The sequence below is a fragment of the Pristiophorus japonicus genome, chromosome 13, assembly GCF_044704955.1.
Source record: "Pristiophorus japonicus isolate sPriJap1 chromosome 13, sPriJap1.hap1, whole genome shotgun sequence".
Classification (NCBI taxonomy): domain Eukaryota; kingdom Metazoa; phylum Chordata; class Chondrichthyes; family Pristiophoridae; genus Pristiophorus; species Pristiophorus japonicus.
In genome coordinates, this window is record NC_091989.1 from 187,592,526 (window position 1) to 187,603,268 (window position 10,743).

Below are 10,743 nucleotides of genomic sequence, written 5' to 3' on the forward strand. Positions count from 1 at the left end.
CTACCTTCCTTGCACTGCTCTTCTTGTTGATCACCCATCCCCTATCTGGCTGTGGACCCTTTACCTGCGGTAAGACCAACTCACTAAACGTGCTATTCACGTTTTTCTCAGCATCCTGGATGTTCCGGAGTGAATCCACCCACAGCTCCAGTGCCGCAATGCGGTCTGACAGGAGTTGCAGGCGGGTGCACTTCCTGTAGACATAGTCGTCATGGACTCCCTGACTTCCCACATGGTACAGGAGGAGCATAACACGTGTCCGAGCTGTCCTGCCATGACTTAACCCTTAGATAAACTTAAATTGGCAACAATGCTAAAGGTTACTGACTGATATAGAAAAGAAAAAGAAAAACTACTTACCAATCACCAGCCAATCATTACCCCTTTGGCTGTGACGTCACCTTTCGATTTCTTTCTACCTTTTTGCCTCCCGGCTACAGCTGCACCGGCTGGGCCTATATAGGCCTCACCCACGCTGCTGCTCCGCCTCTCGAACTGCCGCCGATCCCCGGACATCCGCTGGGCCTATATAGGCCTCACCCACGCTGCTACTCCGCCTCTCGAACTGCCGCCGATCCCCGGACACCCGCTGGGCCTATATAGGCCTCACCCACGCTGCTGCTCCGCCTCTCGAACTGCCGCCGATCCCCGGACACCCGCTGGGCCTAGAAAGGCCTCAACCACGCTGCTGCTCCGCCTCTTGAACTGCCGCTGATCCCTGGACACCCGCTGGGCCTATATAGGCCTCAACCACGCTGCTGCTCCGCCTCTTGAACTGCATGTGACCCATGGTTCTGGAACTCCCCAGCAATGGGGTCAGAGGGTCTAGTAAGAAGGAGGAACTGAGGGAAATCCTTATCAGTCAGGAAATTGTGTTGGGGAAATTGATGGGATTGAAGGCTGATAAATCCCCAGGGCCTGATGGTCTGCATCCCAGAGTATTTAAGGAGGTGGCCTTTGAAATAGCGGATGCATTGACAGTCATTTTCCAACATTCCATAGACTCTGGATCAGTTCCTATGGAGTGGAGGGTAGCCAATGTAACCCCGCTTTTTAAAAAAGGAGGGAGAGAGAAAACAGGGAATTATAGACCGGTCAGCCTGACCTCAGTAGTGGGTAAAATGTTGGAATCAATTATTAAGGATGTCATAGCAGTGCATTTGGAAAGAGGTGGCATGATAGGTCCAAGTCAGCATGGATTTGTGAAAGGGAAATCATGCTTGACAAATTTTCTGGAATTTTTTGAGGATGTTTCCAGTAGAGTGGACAAGGGAGAACCAGTTGATGTGGTATATTTGGACTTTCAGAAGGCTTTCGACAAGGTCCCACACAAGAGATTAATGTGCAAAGTTAAAGCACATGGGATTGGGGGTAGTGTGCTGACATAGATTGGGAACTGGTTGGCAGACAGGAAGCAAAGAGTAGGAGTAAATGGGAACTTTTCAGAATGGCAGGCAATGACTAGTGGGGTACCGCAAGGTTCTGTGCTGGGCCCCAGCTGTTTACATTGTAAATTAATGATTTAGATGAGGGGATTAAATGTAGTATCTCCAAATTTGCGGATGACACTAAGTTGGGTGGCAGTGTGAGCTGCGAGGAGGATGCTATGAGACTGCAAAGTGACTTGGATAGGTTAGGTGAGTGGGCAAATGCATGGCAGATGAAGTATAATGTGGATAAATGTGAGGTTATCCACTTTGATGGTAAAAACAGAGAGACTATTATCTGAATGGTAACAGATTAGGTAAAGGGGAGGTGCAACGAGACCTGGGTGTCATGGTACATCAGTCATTGAAGGTTGGCATGCAGATACAGCAGGCAGTTAAGAAAGCAAATGGCATGTTGGCCTTCATAGCGAGGGGATTTGAGTACAGAGGCAGGGAGGTGTTGCTGCAGTTGTACAGGGCCTTGATGAGGCTACACCTGGAATATTGTGTACAGTTTTGGTCTCCTAACTTGAGGAAGGACATTCTTGCTATTGATGGAGTGCAGCGAAGGTTCACCAGACTGCTTCCCGAGATGGCGGGACTGACATATCAAGAAAGACAGGATCAACTGGGCTTGTATTCACTGGAGTTCAGAAGAATGAGAGGGGATCTCATAGAAACGTTTAAAATTCTGACGGGTTTAGACAGGTTAGATGCAGGAAGAATATTCCCAATGTTGGGGAAGTCCAAAAGCAGGGGTCACAGTCTAAGGATAAAGGGTAAGCCATTTAGGACTGAGATGAGGAGAAACATCTTCACCCAGAGAGTGGTGAACCTGTGGAATTCTCTACCACAGAAAGTTGTTGCAGCCAATTCACTAAATATATTCAAAAAGGAGTTAGATGTAGTCCTTACTACTAGGGGGATCAAGGGGTATGGCGAGAAAGCAGGAATGGGGTACTGAAGTTGTATGTTCAGCCATGAACTCATTGAATGTCGGTGCAGGCTCGAAGGGCTGAATGGCCTACTCCTGCACCTACTTTCTATGTTTCTATGTTTTATGTTTCTATGGGAACATTCTTCCTGCCTCTAACATGATAAACCCATCAGAATTTTATATGTTTCTATGAGATCCCCTCACATTCTTCTGAATTCCAGTGGATACATGCCCAGTTGATTCAGTTTCTCCTCATATGTCTGTCCTGCCATCCCAGGAATCACTTTGCTGAACTCCCTCAATAGCATGAAGTCCTTCCTCAGATTAGGAGACCAAAACTGAACACAATATTCTAGGTGTGGCCTCACCAAGGCCCTGTACAACTGCAGTAAGACCTCCCTGCTCCTATACTCATATCCCCTAGTTATGAAGGCCAACATGCCATTTGCCTTCTTCACCGCCTGCTGTACCTGCATGCCAACTTTCAATGACTGATGTACCATGACATCCAGGTCTCATTGCACTTCCCCTTTTCCTAATCTGTCACCAGTTAGATAATATTCTGTCTTCCTGTTTTTGCCATCAAAGTGGATAACCTCACATTTATCCACATTATACTGCATCTGCCATGCATTTGCCCACTCACCTAACCTGTCCAAGTCAACCTGCCGTCTTTTAGCATCCTCCTCACAGCTTACCCAGCTTAGTGTCATCTGCAAACTTGGAGATATTACATTCAATTCCTTCATCTAAATCATTGATGTATATTGTAAATAACTGGGGTCCCAACTCTGAACCTTGCGGTACCCCACTAGTCACTGCCTGCCATTCTGAAAAGGACCCGTTTATCCCGACTCTCTGCTTCCTGTCTGCCAACCCGTTCTCTATCCATGTCAATACATTACCCCCAATACCTGTGCTTTAATTTTGCACACCAATCTCTTGTGTGGGACCTTGTCAAAAGCCTTTTGAAAGTCCAAATACACCACATCCACTGGTTTTCCCTTGTCCACTCTACTAGTTACAACCTCAAAAAATTCTAGAAGATATGTCAAGCATTATTTCCCTTTCATAAATCCATGCTGACTTGGACCGATCCTGTCACTGCTTTCCAAATGTGCTGCTATTTCATCTTTAATTATTGTTTCCAACATTTTCCCCACCACCGATGTTAGGCTAACCGGTCTATAATTCCCCGTTTTCTCTCTCCCTCCTTTTTTAAAAAGTGATGTTACATTAGCTGCCCTCCAGTCCATAGGAACTGATCCAGAGTCAATAGAATGTTGGAAAATGATCACCAATGCATCCACTATTTCTAGGGCCACTTCCTTAAGTACTCTGGGATGCAGTGTATCAGGCCCTGGCGATTTATTGGCCTTCAATCCCATCAATTTCCCTAACACAATTTCCTGACTAATAAGGATTTCCTTCAGCTCCTCCTTTTCGCTACACCCTCAAACCCCTAGTATTTCCAGAAGTTTATTTGTGTCTTGCTTCGAGAAGACGGATCCAAAGTATTTGTTCAATTGGTCTGCCAGTTCTTTGTTCCCCATTATAAATTCACCTGATTCTGTCTGCAAAGGACCTACGTTGGTCTTCACTAATCTTTTTCTCTTCACATATCTATAGAAGCTATTGCAGTCAGTTTTTATGTTCCCGGCAAGCTTCCTTTCATACTCTATTTCCCCCCTCCTAATTAGACCCCAGTCCTCAGGTTTGCTGCTTTTTCTTGCCAATTTATATGCCTCTTCTTTGGATTTAACACTATCATTAATTTCCCTTGTTAGCCACGTTTGAGCCACCTTCCCCATTTTATTTTTACTCCAGACAGGGGATGTACAATTGTTGAAGTTCATCCCTGTAATCTATAAATGTTTGCCATTGCCTATCCACTGTCAACCCTTTAAGTATCATTTGCCAGTCTATCCTAGCCAATTCACATCTCATACAATCGAAGTTACCTTTCCTTAAGTTCAGGACCCTAGTCTCTGAATTAACATTGTCACTTTCTATCTTAATAAAGAATTCTACTATATTATGGTCACTCTTCCCAAGGGAGCTTCACACAACAAGATTGCTAATTAGTCTTCTCTCATTACACAACACCCAGTCTAGGATGGCCAGCTCCCTAGGTGGTTCCTCGACATATTGGTCTAGAAAAGCATCCCTAATACTCTCCAGGAAATTGCTACCAACTTGGTTAACCCAATCTATATGTAGATTAAAGTCACCCATGGTAACTGCTGTACCTTTATTGCACGCATCACTAATTTCTTGTTTAATGCCATCCCCAACCTCACTACTACTGTTTGGTGGTCTGTACATAACTCCCACTAGCGTTTTCTGCCCTTTGGTTTTCCATAGCTCTCCCCATACAGATTCCACATCATCCAAGCTGATGTCCTTTCTTACTATTGTATTAATTTCCTCTTTAACCAACAATGCTACCCCTCCTCCTTTTCCTTTCTGTCTATCCTTCCTGAATGTTGAATACCCCTGGATGTTGAGTTCCCAGCCTTGGTCACCCTGGAGCCATGTCTCCGTAATCCCAATTATATCATATTCATTAATAGCTGCCTGCGCAGTTAATTTATCCACCTTATTATGAATACTGCTTGCATTGAGGCACAGAACCTTCAGGCTTGTCTTTTTAACACAGGCAAGTGATCAGCTGTGAGGTGGGAGATTTTATTGTACTTTCCAAGCTGTGCACTAATCAGTTGGATCAATGGCCACTCAACTTCATCCTCAAGTTGACAGACATGTTTCCTGAGCTGCGTGATTTCTGTGGTCATCCAGTGAAATTTGAAAGGTAGGGTTAAAATGACTCTTAAGGGTCTGACAAGTACCTAATAATTATTTAAATTAGCTCAACCGCCTCTGCTGTTCAGCAAATGCACCTGAGGGGGCGGGTTCTCAATCTGCTGCAAGATTTTTCAAATTTTCCATCTGACCCTCTGATCGCGCTCACACGGACCCCAGAAGATTTCCCCTAATGTTTTACATTCCTAAATCAGGATTTGAATTTAGGTGCAAAACAGGAACTCTAACCACTAAACAATGTGGGAACTTCAATTGCTAAAATTACATATCTAATAAGAACATTATTAAGCAGATTGTCTAACCAGGAGCATGACTGTTACAGTTCTTAGTTCCTTTTCTGAAGAAGTTCTATGAGAATAATATTCTGGAACTTAGAGAGCTGTGAATTAAGGCTTTCCAATATCAACAAATTATAACAAAACCAGTTTCTTAATCTGTTTGTTCAAATGATTGTAACTAATATTACCATTGAGGCAGCTTAATGATCTCACTGGAGATTTCTCCTGCGTATAAATAAAGGCTCCGCTGAATCCATTAGCACAGTGTATCAGTCAGGTGCAGCTAGAATCACTGCTCACCAAAAATGCATCGACAAGAACTAATTCATCCACTGGATTTCATTTACTACCCTATTCTTGCAGCTTTCGGCATTCCTGGTAAGTTATAACCATTTACTAGTTATATAAACTTGTGTTTAACTACACTACTGTTGTTGTGTGTATACTATCTTGATGTGATGGACTTGGTTATAATGTAGAAATATTGTGCCATGTGATGAATTATTTTAGGTCAAGATAATAAAATGAATAACATTTGTGAACATGTGTGAGATTAACATTATTGCGAAGATGTTAGAATTCTGCAGATTAAAATTCAGGTTGTATTTGTTGAGGGAAAAAAAAAACACAGAACAACTGAAACATTTAAGGAGGCCATTTGACCCATCATCCCCTTGCTAAATCTTTGCAAGTGCAATCCAAAACTTATCCACCAGCCCATTCTCTCTCCAAAACCCATATCTTCCTCTGCTTCAAATGTTAACTACTTTTCTATACGATACTGTGGTCTCTACCATTTCCAACACATCTCGAATATGAGCATCACAGACATACCCCAACCCTTTGTTTTCTGTCTCTCAATCAACGTTTTATCCTTGTTGCTACACTGTGATATGGGTGTATTTTTGTAACTATTTTCTTGTGTGTCACCTTATCAAACACCTTTTGCGAATCCATATACGACACATCTACTGCCTTCTCTTTCTCTATCTAATTGGTGATTTCTTCAAAACATTCTATTACATGTGTCAAATATAACTTGCTTTCAGCAAATCTGTGCTGCCTGTCCTTGATTAACCTGTGCATTTCTGAATGCTTACTAAATCCATAATTCAAAATATAATTAAAGAGTTTGTCCAAAGCTAACATTAGACTAGTAAAAGTATATAAATAGTAAAACGATAGTCAATAAAAAGGTGTGGGGCCGATTAGAAGCCAAAACGATCTTGCGGAGACAGAGGGCGTGGCTGAGTAAATGAGCACCTTGCATCTCCAAAGTAGAGGATGTCACAGCAAAGGAGGAGCGGGTAGAGGATTTGGGTGAAAACAGATAAAGAGGTACTCAAAAGATTGCCGGCTTTCAAAGTAGAAAAGTGTTTGGTCCAGATGGGAAGCATCCTGGGTTGCTGAGGAAAGTAAGGGAGGAAATAGCAGAGCCCCTGGTTACAATCTTCCAATCCTTCTTAGATATAGAAGCAGTGCCAGAGGACTGGAGAGTTGCAAAGGTTACAGCCCCGTTCAAAAAAGGAAGGAGGGATAAACCCTGTAACTACAGGCCAGTCATCCGAACATCAGAGGTGGAGAAACTTTTAGAGACAATAATCCGAGACAAAATTAATTAGCACTTGGAAAAAAATGGGTTAATAAATAAGTTATCGTTGATTTGTTAAAGGCAAATCGTGTTTGGCTAACATGATTGAGTCTTTCGATGAAGTAACAGCGCAAGTTGATGAAGGTAATGGGTTGGTGTTGTGTATATGGACTTTTAAAAGGCATTTGATAAAGTGCCACATAATAGATTTGTTAGACATATTGAAGACCATGGATGTAAAGAAGCAGTGCCAGTTTGGAAACAAAATTGGTTAAGGGACAGAAAGCAGAGAGTAGTGGTGAACGGTCATTTTTCAGATGGAATGGAAGTATAGAGTTGTGTCCCCAGGGGTCAGTATTAGGACCACTGCTCTTTCTGATAGATATTAATGACCTGAGCTTTGGTGTATAGGGCATCATTTCAAAGCTTGCAGATGATATGAAACTCAGAAATGTGAGGAGGATAATAATAGACTTCAGGAGGACATAGATAGATTGGTGAAATGGGCAATCACAGGGCAGGTGAAATTTAATGCAGAGAAGAGTGAAATGATGTATTTTTGTAGAAAAAATGAGGAGAGGCAATATAAAGTGACTGGTACAATTTTAAAGGGGGTACAGGAACAGAGAGACCTGGGGGTGTATGTACACAAATCTTTGATGGTGGTAGGTCAATTTAAGAAAGCTGTTAAGAAAGCTTACGGGATCCTTGGTTTTATAAACAGAGGCATAGAGTACATAAGCAAGGAAGTTATTCGAAAGCTTTAAAAACCACGGGTTAAGCCCGAGCTGGAGGATTGTGTCCCGTTCTGGGCGCCACAATTTAGGAAAGATGTCTCGGCCTTAGAGAGGGTGCTGAGAAGTTTTACTAGAATGGTACGAGGGATGAGGGACTTCAGTGTGGAGAAACTGGAGAAGTTGGAGTTGTTCTCCTTCGAGCAGAGAACATTAAGGGGAGATTTAATAGAGGCGATCAAAATCCTGAATGGTTTTGATAGAGTAACTAGGGAGAAACTGTTTCTCATGGCAGAAGGGTCGGTAACCAGAGGTCACAGACTTAAGGGGATTGACGAAGAACCAGAGGCCAAATCGGGAGATTTTTTTGATGCATCGATTTGTTGTGATCTGGAATGCACAGCCTGAAAGAGTGATGGGAGCAGATTAAATGGTAATTTTCAAAGGGGATAAATACTTGAAGAGAAAAAATTACAGGGCTATAGGGAAAGGGCAGGGGAGTGTGACTATTTGGAGAGCTTTTTCAAAGAGCCAGCATGATGGGCTGAATGGCCTCCTTCTGTGCAAATCATCTGCTGATTCTATCTGCTGAAAGGAGTAGTGATCGTAAACCTTTAGGTTTGAATTGGGGGAGTGACAGTGTGCTAGTTGGGGAAAATTCTGAGAGTTTTGTGGATGAATTTATAAAATTATCTGTCCAGTGATTGGGTACAGTAAAAAATAAGCAATAAGAAATTGAGTTACACTCGCAGAGTGTGGAAGTACAAATATTATAATCAGATGATTGCGATTGATAATGAGCAGCCACAGTAATTCTTGATTATCAGGAACTTATGTCCACACAAAGTACTTGTGAACTTCGGTCTGTACAGAGGAGCACTGGGTTATAAAGCAGTGAGCTGCCAGCCTCAGTTAAAGACATCTTTAACAATTTATTAATTGAATTGTGTTGTTCTGAAAATGTACAGTAACAGGCTTCTTCTACCTCCTGATTTCCCTCTCCAGAATAGTTTGGTCTTCTCCATCTCTCAATGTTTCAGATCCTCTATTCATAATCAGGAACGCCTGATCTCTTCCTCATCCTCTAATCTTTTTGGACAATCTACTGTAAATGTATTCAAACTCCTTCCAAACTGATAATCTTGCCATGAACCTGATCAATAATTAGATGTTTTCCCTCTCATTTTGCAGTTAATTTACTGGCGATTGTAATCCTATCCCGTGGAAAGTGCGGCCTCACCAGATGTATCACTTTCTACCTGGTGTCCATGGCAGTGGGAGATCTGCTCGTTATTATCACTGATGTAATGTTGTATAAGATTGTTTATTATTATTTCCGGAGTTCTTTCTTTGACACCACGCCTATTTGTCGCCTCATTGTCGTTCTGTACGCTTCGAGCCAGGACTGTTCTGTTTGGTTAACGGTGGCTTTCACCTTCGATCGCTTTGTTGCCATTTGTTGGCAGCAGTTGAAAACAAAATATTGCACCGAGAAAACGGCTGCTGTGGTTATTACCGTTGTTTGTGTAATCTTCTGTTTAAAATGTATTCCCTGGTACTTTGCATTTGGACCTCGATATGTCATTAACAATGTACAGTGGGATTCTATCCTGACAGTAACCTTTTCTAACTCAAAAGCATGGGCAGCATTTGCTTGGCTCCATCGCATTTTCACCCCGTTGCTCCCATTTGGATTAATTCTGCTGTTCAATGTTCTGACTGTCAAAAATATTTTAGTGGCAAGCAAAGTTCGCAGCAGACTGCGAGGCTGCAACCCTGGTGAGAATCACAATGACCCAGAGATAGCAAACCGCAAAAAATCCATCATTTTACTGTTCACTATCTCTGGCAGTTTTATACTGTTATGGACAACGTATGTTGTATATTTCTTATATGTACGAATCACAAATACTTTTTATCATACGAGTTTCAATGATCCTTTATTTAAGGTTCAACAAGCTGGATCCATGCTTCAGGTTTTAAGTTCTTGTACAAATACGAGCATTTATGCAGTGACCCAGGCTAAATTCAGAAAGGATGCGGTGAAATATCCCCTTACTCTTATTTTCAAATTAATTAAGTGTGAAAACAACTGAAGGCAGAGCTGACATTCTACATTCATAATCTGAACCGTAATGTAGGGCCACCCTAACCCAACCCGGAACCCAATCCCTAACACTAATGTAGTGCCACCCTAACCCAACACGGAACCCAATCCCTAACACTAATGTAGGGCCACCCTAACCCAAATCCAAACCCAACCCCGAATCCTAATGCAATGTCACCCTAACCCAAACCCGAACCCAACCTCTCCCTAATGTAGTGACACCCTAACCCAAACCCAAACCCAATCCCTAACCCTAATGTAGTGTCACCCTAACCCAAACCCGAACCCAACCCCGAATCCTAATGCAATGTCACCCTAACCCAAACCCGAACCCAATCCCTAACCCTAATGCAGTGCCACACTAACCCAAACCCAAACCCAATCCCTAACCCTAATGTAGTGCCACCCTAACCCAAACCCGAACCAAACCCCTAACCCTAATGCAATGTCACCCTAACCCAAACCAGAACCCAACCCCTAACCCTAATGTAGGGCCACACTAACCCAAACCCGAACTCAATCCCTAACCCTAATGCAATGTCACCCTAACCCAAACCCAAACCCAATCCCTAACCCTAATGTAGTGCCACCCTAACCCAAACCCGAACCCAATCCCTAACCCTAATGTAGTGCCACCCTAACCCAAACCCGAACCCAACCCCTAACCCTAATGTAGTGCCACCCTAACCCAAACCGGAACCCAACCCCTAACCCTAATGTAGTGCCACCCTAACCCAAACCCAAACTCAATCCCTAATACTAATGTAGTGCCACCCTAACCCAAACCCGAACCCAACCCCTAACCCTAATGTAGTGCCACCCTAACCCAAACCGGAACCCAATCCC

General features: G+C 43.0%; 1 protein-coding gene across 1 annotated transcript; it reads left to right on the forward strand.

Annotated features, from left to right (window-relative positions):
• Positions 1–5,770: 5,770 nt before the first annotated feature.
• On the forward strand, positions 5,771–9,886 carry LOC139278369 (probable G-protein coupled receptor 139). The gene is made up of 2 exons (XM_070897044.1): positions 5,771–5,843; positions 8,982–9,886. The coding sequence occupies exons 1-2, from the start codon at positions 5,771–5,773 to the stop codon at positions 9,884–9,886; spliced, it is 978 nt and encodes a 325-aa protein (XP_070753145.1).
• The last annotated feature ends 857 nt before the right edge of the window (positions 9,887–10,743 follow it).

Excerpts from the sequence above, each read along its gene's own strand:
- LOC139278369 (XM_070897044.1), top strand. The coding sequence starts at position 5,771 with ATGCATCGACAAGAACTAATTCATCCACTGGATTTCATTTACTACCCT. Across the intron at positions 5,844-8,981 it reads TGCAGCTTTCGGCATTCCTG|TTAATTTACTGGCGATTGTA; the intron begins GTAAGTTATAAC and ends CTCATTTTGCAG.